This window comes from Lissotriton helveticus, chromosome 3_1 (assembly GCF_964261635.1).
Source record: "Lissotriton helveticus chromosome 3_1, aLisHel1.1, whole genome shotgun sequence".
Lineage (NCBI taxonomy): Eukaryota > Metazoa > Chordata > Amphibia > Caudata > Salamandridae > Lissotriton > Lissotriton helveticus.
The window spans coordinates 1964930329-1964952895 of record NC_136061.1 but is presented as its reverse complement, the minus strand read 5'-3'; the positions used below and the strand labels follow the sequence as shown (position 1 = coordinate 1964952895).

General features: G+C 47.7%; 1 protein-coding gene across 2 annotated transcripts in view; it reads right to left on the bottom strand.

Annotated features, from left to right (window-relative positions):
* PARP16 (poly(ADP-ribose) polymerase family member 16) overlaps positions 1-22567 on the bottom strand; it is a 207690-nt gene that overhangs the window by 25237 nt on the left and 159886 nt on the right. For both annotated transcript variants that reach the window (XM_078683072.1, XM_078683071.1), the window contains exon 6: positions 131-275. In XM_078683072.1, coding sequence (XP_078539198.1) covers positions 131-275 — 145 coding nt within the window. The remainder of the gene's footprint in view (positions 1-130; positions 276-22567) is intronic.

The following is a 22567-nucleotide window of genomic DNA, read 5'->3' as shown; positions in this document are numbered from 1 at the left end:
AAAAACCAACACGTAAATAAAAGGCATTGCCATTTAAAATGCCAATAGCTCAAACTCTCACAACTGCGAGACCTATTGCATTGCAAATGCTTATTCTACCTTAGAAGGGCAATTAATGTACAATACTCACTTTCGTCTATGTTGCTTCTGTGAATAAATAAGGAGATATTTTACACGCAGGAGCTGGTTGTTTGTGACAACAAAATATTTCTGTGGTACGTCCCCTCCTTCACTGTTGCGGACTCTTGCGCGTCTCCGGTCGATCTCTTTGGAATCTGAAGTGGGAGAGAAATTTCAAAACACAATCTGAGTACATGTGATAAATCTGAAATTGGATAAATGAGCCTCATAAGAACAATGTACTATAGGTTTTAAATACACAGCTAATGCGGGAACCTGTCCCCAAGCAAACTTAGTGCTGAAGGCTTAGGCTGCATTTCAAACAGGATGGTCCGAATTCTATACCTATTTTTACCTAGGTAAATGCCGCACAAAAGCTTGTGCTTCAAGAAAAAGGATTAGAGTTGGCTGTTTTTTTTGGTAAGACAAGAGTTGTAGGGTTCATGCATCTCTCCTTTATTTAACTGACACTCTGCAAAAACCAGAATACCACCTGGGATCAGAAAAGCAACACACACAAGTAGTGTTTTATACCTTTTCTCTTCCGCTTTCCTAGAACTGCTTTACGTTCTTATTTGACTTAAGCCTTTTGATGGTACAGCTTATCAAATTATCTCCCTTTTCTGGAATGATCCTGAACTTTCTGAAACTGAAAGGGATAAACAGTGTATTGGCCCGGTTGTCAATGCATGTGTTTTTCTGGACTGGGCAGGAAGTGAATCTAGTTACCCCTGCAGTTGGAGTTGAGACCACATGTGGCCTACATACCCAAAACCCATCACACACAGGTAGGTGTGCTCCAAAACGCTAAAACCATGAGAAACTTAGACAAGCAAAAGGCAGCAAGTGAGGTGAGTTTGCTTGGCAATTTCTCTTGCAGCACTTTAAGATGAAAGTGGGATGGGCTATATATACATACATATATATATATATATATATACACACATATATATATATACACATCAGTTGTTGTTGATATATATCCAGCCAAGTACGTCATAAAGCTCCGGCCTCTTTTAGTGAGGAGTGATCGGCGAGGTAGCGAACCTCATATCTCCAACAACAACTGATGTATTTACCCAGAATGATTTCCCCAGGCAAATAACTCAGAGTCTCCACTCGTTTTGCAGCAGAGAGTATGTTTATTCAACACGAACAACCAAGAAAAACCCAACGCATTTCGTTTTTCACCCACTCCTTGTTCACGGGTTAGGCAAATTCTTGTTTAGGGTCTATTTAAAGAAACATGGAGTGTTACCAATTCATAAACATAAAAGACATACTTTGAATGTACGTTCTTGTTTTGTAAATAAAGATAAACAGTGACTCAGAATCACAAAAATTACATCAAGAGTAGCGTGAATAAATGCAAATGTATACGGGCAGAATAATGCCTGGCATTTCGCAATATGTGAAGATAAAATCTTTCAGAAACCGTGATTGCAGTTGCCGAAGTTATTAATAAATAATATATGCATCATAGGCTGTCTGACACAATAGTAAACATGCCGTAAAGCGAGCATTTCACGTTCATATAAGCCCGTCTGCTAGACTGAAGCAAAGAACATCACACATTTATCTACCCAGGTTCCTTGGATAAAGCCAGTAACAAGGAAAACACATCTCATGGGGGAGAGGTTTCTCCAACAATCTCCAGCACATATGTTCTCTAAGCCGTTTCACAGTTGAGGTAGAGTCAGCCACCAGTCATCAGCCCAGTCAATTCTGATGAAGTTATGGCTTCATGTCACAAGCACTGACATGAAGCCATTTGTGGGCAAAGTGGCATCTTCCATTTCACAAAAGGGCTGCGTAGGGCAAGTGCAGTTAAATTATTGAGCTTCCAGAGTATATTCACATACACTGACCTGGCGTTAACTTGGGAGAAGATTTACACGAGAGGGATGAGAATCTTTGACCACACACAGACACACAAAGTGTCACACTGCAAAATGACCAACATTAATCTAATGCCTGCACTTGGTGCCTTGAGCTCTTGTATTAGTAGAAGGTGGCAAAACCTCTCTTGCTCTTAAACTATCCCTGATGATGCGTGTGCTACCTCAGGCATCTTGGCTAACCAAGCACTTGAAGTAGATCACAAGGCATACTATCAAACTATTGCAAATATTGCCGCTCCCACTGAACAAATTAATGGAGCACTCACGCTGTACCATTAACTATCTTTTCAAAGTTGGTGGCTGACTTTTCTGCATGGTTTAATATGTAAAATAAATAACTGTAGGGACCAAATGTTTCTCTGACAAGCCTCCTGCAGCCGAATGTAGGGGCTGTGTGCCATATGTAGGTAAATACTATTTACCGATTCTAAAATACCGAATTTTACAGATTCGGTATTTTAGAATCGGTAAATGGTATGTAGGGATTGATTCGGTAATTTTTACCGAATCTGTAAAATTGGGTAAATACCGATTCGGTATTTACAGATTCGGTATTCCCCGATTCAGTATTCCCCATTCATTCCTATGGGCCTGGAGGCCCATAGGAATGAATGGGAATTACCGATTCAGTAAATACCAAATTGGTAATAGGGGGAAGACTTACAAGGGTGGCAGGGTGTCACATTGACACCCTGTTGCACCCCTGAATAGTGCATGGGTGCACATGTGGCACACATACATGCCCTAAGGGCATGTAGGTCTGCCACATGGCACTTTTGGAAAAGCACAAATTTGCTTTTTCACAGGTTTTTGATATTTACCACCAACTTGTAGTTGGTGGTAAAAAACGAATCCTTAAATGACAAATGCACTCACTTGAGTGCTCCCTACATTACGGATTTGGTAATTTACCGAATCGGTATTTAAGATTTCGGTTATTTACCGATTCCTTAAATTAACGATTCGGTAAATTACCAAATTCTTAAATTAGGCCCCTACATCTCAGATGCCTAATACTGGTCGGTAACGGCCGAAATTCTGCAATTTCGTCCGTTACCGACCGGTATTGGGCTACCTACATCTGGCCCTGTATCTCACTTTTGAAGGTTCTTTTTAAGCCCTGCTTTCCTCCTTTGTCACAGCATTCCTTTGTGTTCCTCATACTTTGTCTCTTGCCTGTCTTTCATTCTTGCTCTTGGCCAAATTCTGGTGAAAGATAAGCCCTAGTGCCCCAAAAAAAAGTGCTGGGGTGCACCACCGGAGAGACATCAACACAAACTAAGCACCGCTCTACTGCCACCTAAATTTATTAGACAAAAAGCAATTGAGAAATGTTTCTGCATATGTAAAAATGAAAAAAAGATCTACGATCAAAATGTTTGCACCACAATTTAATTTGTGTGTGTCAAAAAGTAACACACTGCACAAGCAAAACTCTTTGGGTGCATAATGATGGAGAGCATATCTAATCAAATTAACTCTGAACGGTCAATGATACTAACAAATGCTGGGTGTTACCTCTATTCACACTGAATCTAACGTCACATGTGGTGTCACTGTTTAATCACAGATGAACTTTGAGAGTAAATTTAGATTCACAATGATCCAGTTTTCAACAGGACTGTCACCAGTTTGACATGGCATTCGAAAAGTAATTTCGGCTCATTTTGGTCATATCACCACTGTAGTGTGAAATGCAAACCTAACTAATGAGCAAGCATAATTATTGCATGCTACCGTTTATCTAATTATCGCCATTAAGAACATATAAGCAAAACACTAGAGAGGTCACCGCTTACTTGTGAATAGTGAATTGTGCAGTGTGGGATTAGAAAGGAGTAGGAAAGTCTGCCTAGGTTTGGGTCCATAATCTCAAAGATCACCTCAAGCTAGCTTAAATCAGCTATGTCAACGAATATGCACCTTACTAGCCTGTATATACTTTTGGAGTAATGCAGAAGATGACCGAGTATGCGGACTGATCGAGTCAAGGTGAATGCTGGAGAGGCATGGTGTAACCATAAGACATTAATTCTGCAGAACATGGTGTCTGGTGTGTAATGCCCAATACACTTCAGGATGTGGGGAAATAGTTTCCCACACCCTTCCGAACCAAGGTAAAGAATGGGTCATACAAAACTATCCACTGAATTTACTAATGATGATTGCGGCAACATGTTCATCAATCGCGTTGCTATATATTAAAACTTTGGTGCTAAGGAGGTGCTGGAGCCGTGGTGCGGAGGACAGCTCCTGCACACCCTAGTATTTGCCCAAGGGAAGTGCAGGTGCTCCTTTTGTAAGCTCCCCGCCATATGACTACACCAGGGATGGCAGCGGAAGCGCCCCCACTGTCACCCCCAGTCCCTACCCATGCGATCTGATGACATCAGCACACACACGGCACTGCAACTTCATCAACAGCCGCCATTTGCTTCAAGCCCGTCCATGGAGGAGTGCCTGTTTTCAGTAAGTCCTCATTTATAGGAAGGAGCGGGAGGGCAGAGACACACCGGGGGAAAAGGAAAGAGATTTTCCTTTTTCTCTGTCTTTCCCTAAAGAGCATTTCTGCAGCGTGATCGTGGAAGGGACCGTGTTCACGCAGCAGGAATCCACCACTAGACACTAGGGATGCACTATTTTGGTGGTGGGAGCAATCCTTTGAGCAAGGTTCACTCCATTGTTGGGAATTAACATGTTTTGGTTGTTCTATCCAGAGGCGTGGGGGCCAGGAGGGAAAGCCATTAGACGCCAGGAACCTGGCACCATTTTTTTTTTTAAGGGGAAGCGACCTTTTGGGCAATAGGCGCTCCCCAATTCGAGGAAGCATGCTTTGCCCGTTTTACGCCCCCTCTCCCCACAGGTGTTAGCACCGATTTGCACCCAATTTAACGGAAAGCTACTATTTAGGCAACTGGGGGGCTTTCAGCATATCAGAGCTTCTGAACATGGCTCTGAGACTGACTGCATCTGAGGCTGAGGATCAAGTAGAAGATTCTGGCAGGGGATTATTGCTAATGTGTTTTTGGATGATATTGTTGAGCAGACTAATTTGTATGAGAACAGCTTTTGAGGGACAACAGGAGCACACTTAAGGCACGCTCTAGTGCTACCTGGTGGATCCCACAAATCTCCACAAGATAAACCAGTACTGGGGTTTAACTTGGTTGAGGGGATTGATAAGACAGCGATCACCGTCTTCATATTCGTCTACTAGTTCCTTGATGGCAACTGCGATATTTCCAGCAACCATGAGACAAGATCAGTATTCCCTTCTGCAGAAGATGCTGCATTTTGTAGCTAATGCTGCAGCATTGCCACAAGATCATCCTGAATGTGACCGTCTCTTAAAGATTCGGACTGTTCTTGACCATTTAGTAGATCGTTTGTATGAGATCTATGTTCAAGGGAAAGATATATCTGTGGTTGAGTCTCTGGCCCTGTTCAACGCCCGCTTGGTTTTCAGACAATATATTCCCAGAAAGGAAGCATGTTAGGGGGGCATGGCCGAGCCAGCCAAGATGGCGGACGCACTTCCCTAGTGCTCCGGTCGGCTGCCCGCAACACTGATGACCAACGCCGCAAAAACGACCGCAAAATACCTCATGATCCAGTGAGGGACTCCCGCGGACACCTCCGGTGCCTCTGAAAGTTGCCGTGCTATTGCCCGGGATGACACGCGACGGCTGGCGCCAGGGCCCACCTAAAATGGCGGCGCCCAGCGTTTGAAACCGGAGGACCCGAGCTGTTGGAGCCAGCCTCCCGGTGACACTGTCCGAGGATCCTGCTGAGCCCCGGGGGGCACCCTGAGCGCCATGTAAACGCTGCCGCCCCGACTGCAGGAAATTAGTTGCTGTGGGGGCGAGTTCTGGATGGTGGCGAGCCTTTCCTGTTCCCGACCCGTCCGGATAATATAACGGGCTCGGGTTGCCAACAATGACAGGAATGCCGGCCCCGTGAGAGAGACGCCTGAGAGCGCCCCTGATGCACCCGGTGTCGCGGCGCCACTGGTGAGGACCCGAGACGGCGCGCGGCAGCGGGCGCGTGGGTGCACCTAAAAAGGCGCCATCCAGCTTGCACTGCAGGGGAGCCGGACGACGAGGCTTCTGGTACCTGGGGACGTGAGGCAACGATCCCGGTGATCCCCGGAGACACCCTGGGCGTTGCATCCCGAGCGCACCACAGCCACAACAAGTACACTGGCGCGGGGGCTCGCACTCATCCAGTGCCAATGACCCTTGATTGCCCCCGGCCCACCCAAGCGGCCCTGCGCACCACTGCCAGCACCTGGGCCCCCAGCAGCCCTATCGGAGGTCGGTGAGGAACCAGAGGACCATTGCGTCACCCCCTGGAGGATAATGGGGCTGCAGAGAATGCGTTACTGTGGGGAAGCATGCTAGACGGCGACGAGCCCTCCCTGCCCTCGACCCGCCCGGGCAATCCAGGGAGCACCAGGTACCACATGCAGCGAGGATACTGACCCAGAGCTGGGCCCCTGAGAACCCCCCACGGCCCCCAGCGTTGTCGCACCACTGATACGGGCCCAAGACAGTGCGCGGCAACGGGCGCTTCAGCTCACCTGAATTGGCGACGTCCAGCTTGCTCTACAGGGGGGTCTAACGGGGAGGATTTCGCTGTGCAACGACACATGACCGGAGCCGGGTGATTCCCCTGGCGACACCGCCACGAAGGGCATGGCCCACATGGGAAGCGAAGACAGGTCGCGACGTCCCTGGAAGACCCCATCGAGCCAGCGGGCCACCTGCGCCAACAATGGGGAGACCTCAGCGAACATTGACCACGACACTGGCGCCGGCCCAAAGGTGCTCACCCTCCCCAGGCCCCTCGGGTAAGCCGAAAACCCGGAAGCCGCTGCAGGAGGAAGATATGTCGACCAAGCTGGACAAGGTGTTAGCAGCCATCGAGCACTCCCAGATGTCCATGGAGAGCAAGTTCGGAGAACTCGCCTCAGACATTACCCTCCTACGGGATGACCACAGGAAACTAGCAGATAGGGTGAGCTAAGAGGGAAAAACGCTACAAGAACTGACACCACAGGTCCAAGTAAACCAGAAAGCCATCAAATAACTGCAGGACAAAGTCAATTTCCTGGAGCACAAGGCCGACGATTTGGAGGGCCGCTCCCGCCAGAGTAACATACGTCTGCTCAACCTACCGGAGGGAGTGGAAGGGGCAGACCCCATACAATATATTGAAACATGGATAAAAACGTTCACCCGAACCCAGGACCTCACACCATTCTTCTCAGTAGAGAGAGCGCATAGGGTTCCAGCCCGACGGCCGCCTGCGGGCTCCCCACCCAGACCATTTCTACTAAAGCTGCTACACTACCAGGATAGGGACACGATCCTACGGGCGGCCAGGCAAGCAAAAACACTCCGAGTGGAAGACAAGCACGTGATGGTGTTCCCGGACTACTCCCAAGCAGTGCAACGCCAGCGCACCACATTCCAGGCGGTAAAACAAACCCTGCGACAACACAAGATACAGTACGCCCTCCTCTTCCCGGCCCGCCTCAAAATCATCTATGAAGACTCAACACACTTCTTCACGGATCCAGCGGAGGCGAGGCGCTGGCTAGACCACCACAACCAGGACCTGCCGGAGCGAGGGGCTACACCATTGCGTCCCTTATCCAACAGGCGGAGGCTGCGATCCAAGAAGGTCACCCTCACACAGATGAACCGCCCAGCGATTCCCAACACCAGACACTCCCCAGACCTGGAACAGATAATAGCGGTTCGACGGAAGGCCCTGCAGGCGGCAACAGAGGTCCAGCAGACAGAAGTCGAACCGGAAGAGGATCGAGGCCCCCACATCTTCACGTCTGAAGAATAATATCAGAGCGACACCCGCATCTCCAGAGAGGGCTCAGTCTCCCCGCCACTGGTAACTCCACAAATGGCGGACACGCTCATCTGAAGGACGACGAGCACAGAATGCGTTAAGACCAGGGCTCTTCGGCAGGCTAGCCAAAGGACGTCATGGCGAATCACCAACGAAGGTAATGGCAGTTGCGAATACACTCACAGAGACACAACTCTGTGGGCAGCCCGACCCTGGGCCCACGACAGCAACGCCATCCCACCCCCCACACCAAATGAACTAGAGACAGTACGAGATGTACGGTTTGGACTTATTGTGCCAAGCAATAGGCCCCTTTAATTGGGACTGTTTCCCAGGCATTGTTCTTAAATTTCCCCCTCTCCCATCCATCCCTAATACCCCTGCGGGATCGGACTGCTGGTCTCCGAATGAACATGTGTGGAATGAGTGGCTCTGGTCATGGGCCTAGAGATAGGGGAGTACCGACCTACACGACTAGCTGTCACACATGACCAAAACCCCCACTACAGACATCACATTCATCTCGCTAAATGTCAGGGGTCTACATACGGCGAGTAAGCGCTACGCAGTCTATGCTTATCTAAAAAGACAGCAGGCACATATAGCCCTCTTGCAAGAGACCCACTTGACGAAGACAGAGGTCGGACGACTACAGAAAAAATGGAGGGGCATTGTATGCACTACAGGGTACTCTGCATTTGCCAAGGGGATGTTGATATGGGTCAGGCCAGGCGTTCCATTCAGAGAGCAGACCAGGGTGGTGGATAAGGAGGGACGCTATGTGTTACTGGAGGGACTATTAGATGGACAGTCAGTTCTGATAGGTAGCATTTACGCCCCTAACATATAACAGAACGTCTTTTGGAATCGCCTCACGAAAACGTTGGCGCACCACACCCATGCCCCCTGGATATTAGGAGGGGATTACCACTGTATCCTAGATACGACCCTCGGTCGCTCCCGCCCCCCCACCGGCACACTCACCGCTTTACAAACAAACGGAACTCTTTAAAACATGGGTGCAACACTGGGCATTGACTGACACGTGGAGGGCGCTACACCCCACTACAAAACTGTACTCATTTCATTCCATTCCGCATGACCTCCGAGTGCGTCTGGATAGATTCCTTTGTTCGGCAGCTCTACACACTAAAGCACAGCACACAGACTATCTGGGAAGGGTACTTTCGGACCACAACACCCACGTACTGACCCTTCGATGGAAACCACCTCACCCCCAGTGCCGACGTGGAAACTCCCTCGGGAATGTCTCACAGATCAGGTATTCACACGGTCACGGGGAACACCTGCAGGAACACTTCATTCTAAACGCAGGGACGGCATCCTCTAGGCTCATAGAATGGGATACACATAAAGTGACGGCAAGGGGACACTGTATACAGCAGTTGGTGGGTGTGCGTAGGGTCCTAGAGCGCACCCTACAGGACGCAGAATGCACATTAGCAACCCTACTAAAAGATGGGCGACCCCGGCGATAGACAGTTTCTTCCACACTCTGCCAATCCCCCAAGTCTCGCCGGAAGTTCAGAAGGACCTCGACCAAAAAATAAGACCTACCGAGATTAAAGTAGCGATAGGAGCAGTAGCCAGAAACAAGGCCCCGGGAATGGACGGCTTCCCCCTCGAATACTATCGTACATTCTCGACTCACCTAATGCCACGGATGATCACTATGTTCGAGGACGCGCTCAAGGCGGGGGTCTTGCCAAGATCCCTCAAGGAGTCGATAATAGTAACATTCCTGAAACCGCACAGGGACCCCACGCTCCCGCCGTCCTACAGACCGATCACGCTGCTTAACTCGGACTGCAAAATCTTAGGTAAAATGCTAGCGGAGAGATATGCCCAGGTCCTAACCCAGCTAGTCCATCCCGACCAGAGTGGGTTTGTACCAAACCGCAACACGTCCCACAACCTCCGCAGACTATTTCATATCCAGGACACGACACGAGAACGGTTCCCTAACGCAGCCTGCCTTATATTAGATCTAGAAAAGGCGTTTGACACTCTCTTATGGCCATACTTGTTCGAGGTCCTCAGAAAGAACAACTTTGGCCCTCGCCTGACAGCACACACTAGGCTTCTATATACGCAACTCACGTTCAGAGTCCGGATGGGACGCTACATCTCATCAGAGTTCGCGGTGGAGAGAGGGACCAGACAGGGGTGCCCACTGTCACCCCTCCTGTTTGCCCTAGCGGTTGAACCCCTAGCAATACGCCTGCGACAAGAAGGCGAGGACTGGGGAATTCCCCTGGCGCACACATGGCACTGCGTGTCCCTATACGTGGACGACATCTTAATCTATGTTAGGGATGCTACGAGCGACCTGACCCGCATCTGGAAAACGCTGGAGGAATTCGCGGACGTCTCGGGCCTCAGGGTCAACTGGGGGAAATCCTCATTGTGCCCGCTGAGCTCTCGTATGGCCCCATTCGAAGCCCAAATAGGCGCCCGATCACTTGCATGGAATGCAGAGGCTCCCTGTTACTTGGGAGTGCGGTTGTACCACACCCCAGAGGATCTATACGAGGGAAATCATCGTAAAGCCCTAGCTGGACTACTGCCAGCAGTGAGCTTTTGGAAAACACTACCGCTGGCACCTATAGGCAGAGTGGCCCTGGCAAAAATGGTCATGGTCCCCAGGCTACTGTATCATTTCGTGAACCTCCCAGTGGTTCCGCCACGATCGTTTTTTAAAGAACTGAACAGCCTCCTAACGGAGCTGGTGTGGGGCTGAGGACTGCGACGAGTAGCGTTATCCACACTATACCTGCCTACCACGGAGGGGGGATGGGGAGCACCGGCCTTCGAGGCGTACTTCCTGGCGGCCCAGCTCCAATGGCTGTCGTTCTGGACAGCAGGGCGTCACATAGGGGAGACTATCACTGCTGACGGCCCTATGCCACAACTAGCGATCCATCGAATGCTGCTGCCGGGCACTAAACCTATACGGGCTCGGCCCCTACAACTGTCCATTGCCCGCACCTGCATGATGCGCATCCACCGTATGTCCAAAACACAACCGCCGTACTCGCCCCTCCTGCCAATGGTGGCCTTCCCACGAGGAGACACATACTATACACAGGGAACACTACGAGTCTGGACAGAATTGTCAGTCACGGAGGTAGAAGCGTTATTCGAAGAAGGACAGCTGAAAACATACGATCAGATGAGGGAGCAATATGATCTCCCCCCGGGCAATTCTTAATCCACAGGCAATTAATAGAGAGCAGTCGTAGGCACTGGAATCCTGACACAGGGGAGCCCACACCACACCCAGTGATACACACGATCTTACACATGGGAGTGGGGCGACACCTGGTAACTTAGCTTTATAAGGCGGTACGTACACTACTCCTCCCATCCCTTCAACCCTTACGTCAGAAGTGGGAGACGGACATCGGCAGAGTGGTCCACGATAAAGAATGGAGCACAGCCCTGGAATACCGCAAAAAAGAATCCAGAAACGCAAGATTCCGTAACATACAGTTCAACGTCCTCCATAGAGCCTACCTCACACCACACCGACTGCAGCACTTCATTCCGGATACACACTTTGAGTGCCCCCGATGTCAAACCCCGGGAGCGGATTTTAGGCATATGTTCTGGGATTGTCCCACACTCCAGGGATTCTGGGGAACAGTCCATCGAACCCTTGAAGAGGTTACTGCTATCACAACCATGTCCACATGGGAAGCATGCGCGCTCAGGATCTTCCGCAGGCGGAAAACCGAGAAAGTGCAGTATTGTTTCCTCTCACTAGCCATTCTCTTGGCTAAACAGGGAATAGCTATGCATTGGAGGTGCCCCCGGGACCACCGGAAGCCGCGTGGATAGGCGCGATGCATAAGTGGGGCAAAGCGGTGGAGGAGATACTATGGGAGGAGGAAGTAAGGGGACACCGCAAACACCCTATATCCTTAGACTGGGCCCAGTTAATGTACAAATTTACACAGGCAACATGCCCCCAAGAGTCACAGATGGCCTCGCAATCCCAGACACGAATAGCCACACCAGCCCCCGCACCTCAATGACACAGCCACAAACATTACCCGAACATGGCAAGAAACCGCGACCCGCAACCTTTGCGACTTGACGCGCGCCACTAACTCCCCACACGCTGTGGTACCCTGCAACCCAGGAGCGCGGACACCTCACCCCGGCGCAGCAGTTCACCCCCGCTACCCTCCTAGACTCCCACCCACCCCACCAAGTTCACCCCTAAGTTTTGAACAAGTTAGAAAGTTTAGATTGGAGGGGGTTTCCCCCCCCTACCAATGGTTCATTGGGAAGACCTATAGATAACGACGTCATGACGGCACAGATACGGATCATGCCGACTTAATCGGCGCTATTTGCGACGACCGAATAACAATTAACACACCATGAGGTCATTACCTTGCTTAGAATAGTAGACCACTCACCTCGGACAGTCTTTGCTCTTCTCAGGGGTGAGCAACCGGCCCTGCAAGGGACTATATGGTAAACGTTACTGGACCGCACAGCTGGGTGTGGTCGAAGGACACGTGATTATTGAATGGGGAAAACTACTAAGCGTTTTTCTGGAACTGTGTACTTCTAGTCAGTGATTATACGGTATAGTAATGCATGTCATGCTGGTTGTAAAATGCAAACAAAAGCCCAATAAACAAATAAAAAAAAAAAAAAAAGCATGTTATAGTATCAAGATGTATATTTTGTGTTAAAGTGACACAGGTTACTGGTATATTTTCAGGGTGTACACCGGTAGGGATTCTTCAATAACCCTAGCTGCACTTCCACTTTTGAAGTAAGTGAGACCATGGTGTGGAAATTTGCCAGTTGGCATTTTAAATGGAAAAGGTCTACACGGGTGTGCCATTATATATGGAATTGTTCCAGGTGGGCACTGTGGCGTATGGCACTCTCCGCTCTAAACGTAAAGGTTACCCAAAAGCGCTTGTGTTTTAAAACTTCAAAGGGTTCAGAGCAGTGCCTTGCGTAGTAATGAACGTTATGCTTTGAAATTTTCAGACAGAAAAGATGCCCATATGCTCACAACTATTCATGATGAAAGCACTCTAACTGTGACTGTTTGGGGTCAGGTAGTGGAAATGCACAAACCTGGGTGCATTTTAGACTATAACAAGCACATGGGAGGTGTACATAGAGTGGATCACAGATTAAAAGTTTACAATGCTGATCGAAAGTCATACATCTGGCACAAGAAGTTAGCTGTTCATGTATTTAATTTGGCATTCTTCAATGCTTTTGTTGTTGTCAAAGATTGTTCTCCAGGATCCAAGAGGAGTTTGGTACTGTTTCAACAGTCAGTAACTGGCAGCCTTCTTGCAGTTGAGCAGGCAAGCTTTTCTAGAGTCAGAGTGGTGGAGGATGTGACTAGATTGAAGGATCACCACTTTCCTGAATACATGCCTCCAAAACCCTAAAAAGGCTTTCCTTGTAAGAGATGTAGAATCTGTGGGCCAAATGTACTAAGGCATTTTGCGTTTCCTAAAAGTGTGAATCGCAATTTCAGCCTGTTAGGAAATGCTAAATGCCATTTCGGTATGTAGGTAAAACGTTTGCGGTGATGCAAAAAGCGATTATTATCTAGTAGAAATCGCATTTAGGAAATTGCTAAATAGGAAATCTCTAATAGGGATTTCCAAAAGGTGAATCGCATGTACAAAGAATTTCATAATTGCAAATAGTCACAAAATTGCCATTTAGAAAATGCAATTACCATCAATCTGGACCAGGTGCAAACTATAAAAAAAAAGGCACCCAAAATGCATCTGCCTCTTTGGTGGCCTTTTATGCTTTGGTGAGGAGGATGAGGATTTTGGCTGGCAGGCTGAGGCGACAGGAGAGGATATTTATGGTGAGGGTCATCCTGTTTGAACAGAGGGGGAGATTTATGAGAAGTACAGACTCAGTAGCGAGGGAGCCCTGGACTTAATTGCTGAATTACTACCTCAGCTTCACACCCCAACCCTCAGGAGCACTACAGTCCCACCACAAGTACAAGTATTGGGTTGCCTACACCTGTTAGCTTCTGGTAGGTACTTGGGAATCATAGCAGTGATCAAAAACTGTCTTTGCCAGGTTCTTTCGCTGGTTCTGGACCTCATGGTTAGCAACGTTAACCAAAACATATATTTCCCAACTACCCTCCCAATTATTGTAACAGACCAAATAAATGTTCTACCGGGTAGCACAGTTCCCCAAAGCACCATTGGCTGTTTTGATGGCACACATATTACCATATGTCCACCCCTCAGCAAATTAATTCATATACAGAAACAAGAAAAGCTCACACACACTCAATGTGCAGGTAGTGTGTGATGCCTCCTTTATTACAACATTTTTCAAAACAAGGGAACCCCACAATTGAAGAACCTGAGTTATATGAAATACCGGCCTTTGGTACCTTATATGTTCCTTTTTCGCAAAAGGAAAAGCAATTGAAAATAGGTTATGTACGTTTTTGATCTGGACCCTGTAATATACAATGTGATGGAAATGCAACAATTATAAAATAACACAACCTCCAAAAAGTAGTGTATAATGCAATTAATGTATTCATTGCGGTATACCAAGAGATTTGTTCTCAATATATTCCTTTTTTTTATGATCCAGTGCTCACAAGTAAGTGAAAAAAGGGTTCTAGCGAGTGAAGAAAAGTAAAAACATGCAACTATTTAAAAGCATAACCTTTTACTCCTATAAAATGATTTATATAGTGAAACTAGGAGTTAAATATAGTTATGAGGTCGACGGAGTTTTGATCTCAAGCATTTAAGATAATCTTCAGGACAGGTGTGTGAGCACCTGATATCACTTGAAAAGAAGAGAAAGAGGAGGTTGGAGTGCCAGAGCAATTAAGGGCCTAAGATACTTAAAAGACATACCCCCAGATGCATCAAGCACCTATTCTGCGAATTCCATTTTGCGAAAAATACCGACTCGCAAATTGGAATTCGCAGAATGGGATGCATCAAAAAATGCGTCCCAAAAATGCGATTCGCAATCGCCGAATGCGAATTTCGCTAAATCGCACAAAAATCACAAAATCTCCTGTTTTTCCCAGTTGAAATTGAGATTTCGCAATTACCGAAATCGCAATTTGCGATCTCGCAAATTGCAAGATCGCAAAAACGGGAAGTCCCATTTTGAGCACAATGATGACATCACAACCAGGAAGTAGGCAGTTCCCTTACTCATTCTGAACACAGAGCTGGAGAGAGGACACCACAAGAAACCCCAAAAGGGTTTGGCAAAAACGCAGTAAGGCTGCGCCACATATCAATCTAAACAAAACGGAATGCCAATACTGCCATATACTTTCAGCTATTTTGATGCACAATGAAATTAAACAAGTGTCGCATATACACAAGACGCAAATGTGTCTGTATGAATCTTTTATTCTTTTTTAATTCTTTTTATCAAAATTCAAAGTTTCTTTTTCTTTCAAGGAGGGGCTACACTATTTTCAAAATGAGGGAGATGGGAATCTCATGAAGTAATTCAAAGGAAGTGCAGAGTGTCACCCGGGACTAGAAAACGTATCTCATTCGTACACACTATATTACACGTCCATCATTTATACTGTGAAACTTTCATACCAACATCCTTACTGTCATTTATGAACACACCACAAAATAAAAAGGAAAAGTGGATTGTGCAAGAAAGGGAAAAGGAAAAGAGTCAAAAGAGATGTTATGAGATTCTCATCTCCCTCATTTTGAAAATAGTGTACACCCTCCTTGAAAGAAAAAGAAACTTTTGAATTTTGATAAAAAGAATTTAAAAAGAATAAAAGATTCATACAGACACATTTGCGTCTTGTGTATATGCGACAGTTGTTTAATTTCATTGTGTATCAAAATAGCTGAAAGTATATGGCAGTATTGGCAAGGAGAGAGGAGGAGGCACAGCACTGAGCCCTAGCAGACACACCCTGCAGCCCCACAACAGAACATACATCCAACACCAGAATGTCCCAGGATGCAGCAGGATCCAGTGAAACTGGCAGGAAAATAAAAATAAAATGTTCCGAACAGGAGCTGGAATACCTGATTGAGGGAGTCAGCAGGGACCATGATAAGCTTTTTGGAAAGCTATCCAGGAAGGTGCCTGAGGCTGACAAAAGGCGCATTTGGCTGCGTATCAGGGCGAAGGTAAACGCCGTAGGAGTGACCCAGCGGTCAATCGATGACCTAAATATGAGGTGGTATGACCTCAGAGGCCGTGCCAAGGAGCGCATAGCAGAGAGGCTGGGGGAGCAACGGGCTACGGGAGGAGGAGACCCCACAGTTGCGGCCAACACACCACTCGAGGACCTTGTTGAGGATACCATCAACCCTGCAGCCTGCGTGGGGGTCACTCAGCTGGACACCTCCCGACCCACACAACAATCCCAAGGTAAGAGTCATTGCAACTGCGATGATGCCAGTGAGGGCACATCCAGCCTGAGCAGCCTGTCTGTGCCGGTGGTACCAGAACGGCGCCGCAGTACCAGACCCAGCGCAGCATCACGGCCGGACACTGCCAACGTGGATTTGGAGAGGCGACAGGGTGCGTCCGGCAGGAGGCGCCATTGAATGACTGAACATTAGCAGCAGTGCCATGCTAATGTACCAAGCACGCCTGCTCTGCATTCATGAGGCTGTATGACGCAATACAGTAGTTATGTTGTTTGAACAAACACAAAAGTTAAAGAACTTGTTCAAAAAATTATAAGAATTTATTTCAAACTCAAATCTTACACATGTCATTATTTCATGTGGCATGCATGAGTGCAGTGTTGTGTGAGGGGAATGGGTGCACTAGAAATAGTTCCGTGTGATGTTGTTGCGGCGCCTGTGTCCTTCAGCAGGAATCTCCCCGCGTGCATGATGCACATGTGCAGGTGGCCGGTTGTCCCCCTCCGACTCACTACCAGAGATATCCACAGGTATCCTCCGCTTGGTAGCAATATTGTGGAGTATGGCACACACGGCCACGATGCGGCAGCAGACCTCAGGCTGGTATTTGAGGGTCCCACCATTCTTATGTAGGATGCGGAATCGGCTCTTTAACATCCCAAATGTTCGTTCAATGACATTCCTTGTGTGAATGTGTGCAGCATTGTAACGCCGTTCCTGTGGTGTAGCAGGGTTGAGGTATGGGGTGAGGAGGTACTCACGGAGGCCGTAGGCGCTGTCTCCTGAAGAATAGGAGCAGAGGGTTAGTGCCTGTTATGTGCAGCTACATGGTCTTGACATACTGTATGTGGGCATGTGTACTTACCTAGGAGATGTCCTTCGCCAAAGTCACCCCTGGCCAAGCGGGTGTGTATGCCGCTGTGCCTGAAGATGAACGAATCATGCGTGCTCCCCGGGTATTGGGCCACTATATCGGCGATGATTGTCTTTGCATTACAGACCAACTGGATGTTGAGTGAGTGGTAGGACTTGTGGTTCCGGTACATGTATTCTGTCTCAGCGGGTGGGCAGATGTGGATAAGGGTACAGTCAATGCAGCCAATTACATGGGGGAATTGCGTGGTGTTATAGAAGTCAAGCTTTGTTTGGTTTAAGTCCTGTTGGGTGGTTGGGAGGTTATGTAGTGGTGTATCCGGGTCAGCATGGCGTCCAGGAACCTCTGTAGGCAGCGGGACAGTGTGCTCTGGGAGATCCCCCTGCATATGCAACTATCCCCTGGAAGCTTCCGGTGGCCAGGAGGTGCAGGCACCACAGGGCCTGGACATGGGTGGGCACGGCATCGGTCCTCCTTGTTGGGTGCTGCATCAGGGGGTCAAGGTCTCTGATGAGTTTCGTTATCATTGCCCCATTTAGCCTGTATTTGGAGTAGATCTCCTCTTCAGTCTGGCCCAGGAGTGTTATCCGCAGCCGGAAGATGCGCTCCTGGATCCTGCGTTGGTTCCGGGCTGCAGCCTGGAGCCTCAGCTGCCTTGCCACGATGTTGAGACCTGGAATTGTGAATGTCCTCATGCTCCTACTGTGTCTCCTTAAGTGTGTTTGTTTCACCCTGCACCTGTTCCTTGTACGTTTTTGTTTTCAATTGAACCTCTTGGTTGCTACCTGGTTTGACTTCTCCTTAATTTGCGACTCGCATTTAGCGATTTTGGCGATTTTCGCAATTTGCGATTTCTGATGAATTGTATTTGCGATTTATTTGCGAATCCGCAAAATAATTCGAGGAATAAGTGGAAAATCGCTGTTACAGAATCGCAAAGGGGGTTCCACATTGATTCTGCGAATTTATGTTTGCGAATTCGCTATTTTGTGGGTTTTTGCTTCATGAATTGCGGGAGCGGAAATTGCGATCGCAATAGCTGTTTCGCAGCTATTGCGATCGCAATTTCGGTTGATGAATCTATGCCATAGTTATAATGTGGATAATAATTAATCTGGATAGTGCAGACCTTGTGGCCAGATTCCCAGGCAGCAACCAGGACTCCTTCATTTTTCGCCATAATGGAATACAAAACAGACTGTTACAGGGTGATTTGGCGATGGTATTTTACAAGATACGAGAATTGCGGACTCTATGAATACCGTAGCCAGAACGGTTTGTATAATGTGACCTAATGGTTTTCCTTCTCTTGCTCTTGGAGACAGTGAATATGCCTGGCGTCCCTGGATACTCACACCATACTTGACTCTAAGGACAAGAAATGAAAGGCAGTACAACAGGGCACGCAGGACAATGTGCTTATCTGACAGGACCTTTGGGATACTGAAATCCAAGTTCCATTGCCTCAACAAGACTGGCGGAGAATTACTGTACATACCTGGGACGTGCTGTAAGATCATCGTCACATGTGCCACACTTCACAATTTCACCACAGGAAGGGGTCTGTACAACATCACAATTGAGGACGAATCTGACTCAGATGATGAATTACCACCACTAAAGGTGCAGCAGGACAGGACACATGCAGAAGAGGATTGTGCACGACACGCAGAGATCACTAACAACTATTTTTGAGATAAGAGTGCTTACTACATCAAATAAATGAATGTCACACAATGGTAATGCATGGTGCATAACTGAAAGATCACATTTTATTCAGGTTGTGACAATAATGCATCTCTCCTAAATCCACCGTATCCATTGTGGATGTAACATTTTGTCTACCATGCAACAAAGTATGCAATTGCAAACAAACAAACAGCAGACATGACTGTGTGTTCAGTGGATTCACTTCTTCCGGCCTCTGGGGTTGGGTCTTCGATCAGCAACACTGCCCTTGGCAAGTGTGGACATGATCATATCAGACCCTGAAGTGTTTCGGCATGTACGCCTGGTACTGCATGACTCCGACATAGATGTGCCACTGAGGCTAGAGCCCACTTCGCTCTCAGGTGGGGACAGAATGATGGGAACAGTGTGGAAAAGTAAATTTTGCCATGTTCTGTGTCCCTACGTGTCATCCATCATATGTTATGTGTGCATGATTAAATATGCATATGCATTCCCCATGTTCGATTCAAGACGCAATTATAGTTGTGTCCACCTCTAGTATGTCAGTTTCCAGTTCTCGTGAATACTACGTATATCAGGCCTATGTAAAACTACGTTGCCACGTTTCTCAGTGTGCACGTTATTCCATTGTAAAGTCCCCGTTTCTAGGCCTCAAAAGGGCCCGGACATCAGATTCAGCTCCTGTCTCCTGAAACTTCGCTGAGGAGCGATACAGCCCCCACCTGTATCCTCGACCCTTCACTTACTTCCTGCCTCGCAGTGCCCGGCTCACCCTGGCTCAGCCTCTGAGTCTGCCAAGAATATGTTATGATTCCAGTTATCAGTTCAGTCCTCCTTCTCTGCATTCCTAAAGCTACTGAATCGCATCGATAGTTTCCGTCATTGTCTAGCCTTCACGTCTCCACGTTAGAGAAATACTGCATTTAATGGTCATTTAATATTCTTCATCACGCACTACATGTAGAATAATGCATGGTCCAGTCTTAGAATCAAGTTAGCCTTTCCTCTCCTGACTTCTAGTTTATATCAACATGTTCTCTAAACATCAGATACTAGATACTGTTTAGGTACATGTCGCCCTGACTCTCCAGACTTCAGTCTCTGCTCCTAGCACAGAGTTCATAGCCCCCAGCTTCTCCTAGTGATACGTCATTGCTAGTTTGCGCGCACCATCAGGTTAGAGGTCCCGGCTCCTTAGGTAGCCCCCTCCATGGTTTCCGCCCCATTCATGACATATTCTGTTACGTTTGCATCACATGTCTATGTATACGCCCTGTTACACCTCTTTTCACCCTTATCTTTCGCGACTGCTACGCGTCACACCTTCTGCTCCACCCACTGCTACGCCTATTGCAATGTAATGATATGTGTTTGCGTTATGTATATATGCTCATGCACTGTTATTAAAAAAGTCATCCTTTTCCTTGTCCCGATCCCGACACCAGCAGCGCTGCTGGGCCCTGCCATCCTATTCCTATGCAGGTTGTCCTGTTCCTGTCCTTTATGCTGTAATAAACCTGCGAAACTCCTACTACCTCGAATTTTGACTCTTATTTATTGAGCTATCTGTTATTCATTTATACATTCAAAAATAGGGTATTATTTATTTATTTACCACATAATGGCGCCCGAACAGGGACTTGCCCTTTCCCCACGCGTCGGTGAAGCCACGCCGACCCCCTGACCCTCTGCAGTCGTGACGGAACTCTTCTGCGCAGTGGCAGATATTTCTGCTTCAAGTATCCCTCAGGCCCACGGAGGAGACGGAGGAGGCGGTCCAGCATCCAGACGAGACGGTGGAGGAACGCGGCGAGTCCCGACCAGAGCCCAAGCCAAGAGTCCAAGGTCCGAGGTATCCGGAGGTCCACCCGTAACTGAGGTCCGAAGTCCGTCGTCGTCGAAGCAGTCCAGTCCAGTCCGAGGCCTTCCGTTCTTGCTGCCCGGTGAGTACCGTTACTGGGGTGGTATCTAGACAGGGTCAATCTAATTGACTCTGGTCCGTGGGTTGGTGGTACACAGACCCACAAACGAAGTGTCCACTTCGGTGGATGCGGGTCCTGACGTGTCTCTTTATGAGACCGGTAAGTTTCGTACTGTTTCAGCAGTGCATCTAGTTCCTGTTCTAGTCAGTTCTGTTCTCGAGAAAATTCATGTATTCTGTGTTCCGTATTCCAGGTAGTATTCTGTTCGAACTGTTATTTTTAAATGTTCTTCATGTATTTTAATGTCGTGGTATGAATGGGGAATAAGTATCGTGTTCATTGTGTATTGTATTGTGTCTAGATTATAGTTCAGTCATGCCGCTCTTTTCGAAATTACGTCAGTTAAAAACCAGAAAGGGTCTGCTGGAAACAGCAGTTCCAGTTCCGCCTAGGGACAGTCCAGGTCATTTCATGTATCAGAAGCATGGCATAAGCGCCGTACTGTATCTAGATTTATGGGTAGAGTATACCAAACAGTTAGAAGAAAAGTATAGATGGCCCGTATCGGGTACATGGGATGCCGAATGCATCATGCGAGTAGAAGAAGCATTATGGAAAAAGAAAGCCAGACAGTCACAGAAAGATGCCATCGAGTTATGGCGCAAAGAAGCTCATAAAAGAACTGAAAAGGAAATCAGAAAGTCAGAATTAAGTAGAGAATCCTTAGAACGAGCACAAGAAAAAGAACTAATCGAGATAGGTGAACAAGTCAAAGCCGAACAGTCAGACAGACAGAGGCATGCCCTTATTAGGGGTATGTATCCTCTCCTTGCCGAGGGCTTGCCAAAAGCGACCCCAGAGGCATCCAGTAATTTCCCGCCACCATTAGTTCCGACCAAGCTACGTCACAAACAGACCGCAGCTGATATTTTTATTTCATCCTATTTGGACGACACAGTCCCAGAATATGCAAATCCTGTTCGCGCTCCGCCAGTCCCTGTAAATCAGGCACTTCCCGCTCCTCCAGACACCGGAGTACCTGTTACGGTACCCCCGGTCCAGCCCGCCATACAAGTCCAGCCTACATTTCCATTTCCCACTCTGCCAGGACGAAGAGCCTCAGTAGACGACTCTAGTTTAGGGGCCGCAGGGGGAGGTACTCCTCAAACCCCGCCGCCAAACAAGCGTTTAACGACAGCCGAATTACATGCACAAGCGTCCCAGCGAACGCCCAGACATCAGACTGTAGCAGAAATAAGAAAATCCCTTGCCGAATGCGGCTATGATCCAGTCCCAGGCGAGGATAATATGGTTTTATATTCATTCCGCGTAAGAAAGGTGGCCGAGTATCTAGTCACCTTACCGAATATGAAAGAAGATCTAGACAGAATATATCGTTTCATCCGTACAGGGGATGACCCAGAAAGCATTAGCGAGGCCATGTCTCAAAGGAAAGCCGAGATCCAGCTCATGATATTAAAGTTTCTGATCAATTGTCTAATAAGAGAACAAGATTACCCGTCTAAAGATCAAGCCGAAATGAAAATCCTGACAAGGTGGAGTGATAATATAGCCGAGGGTAAGCACAAGACCGTCGGTGCTATGGAGAGTATGTACAAGAAAATCCGTAGAGAAATAATAAAGATACACGAACAACGTAAAACAGCACAAGTAAGCGAGAAAGAAAGTAACTCTGATACTGAAGAGGTAGAGGACGAGAATCCCGCCAGAATAGCGTATGTAGGAAAATCTAGATTT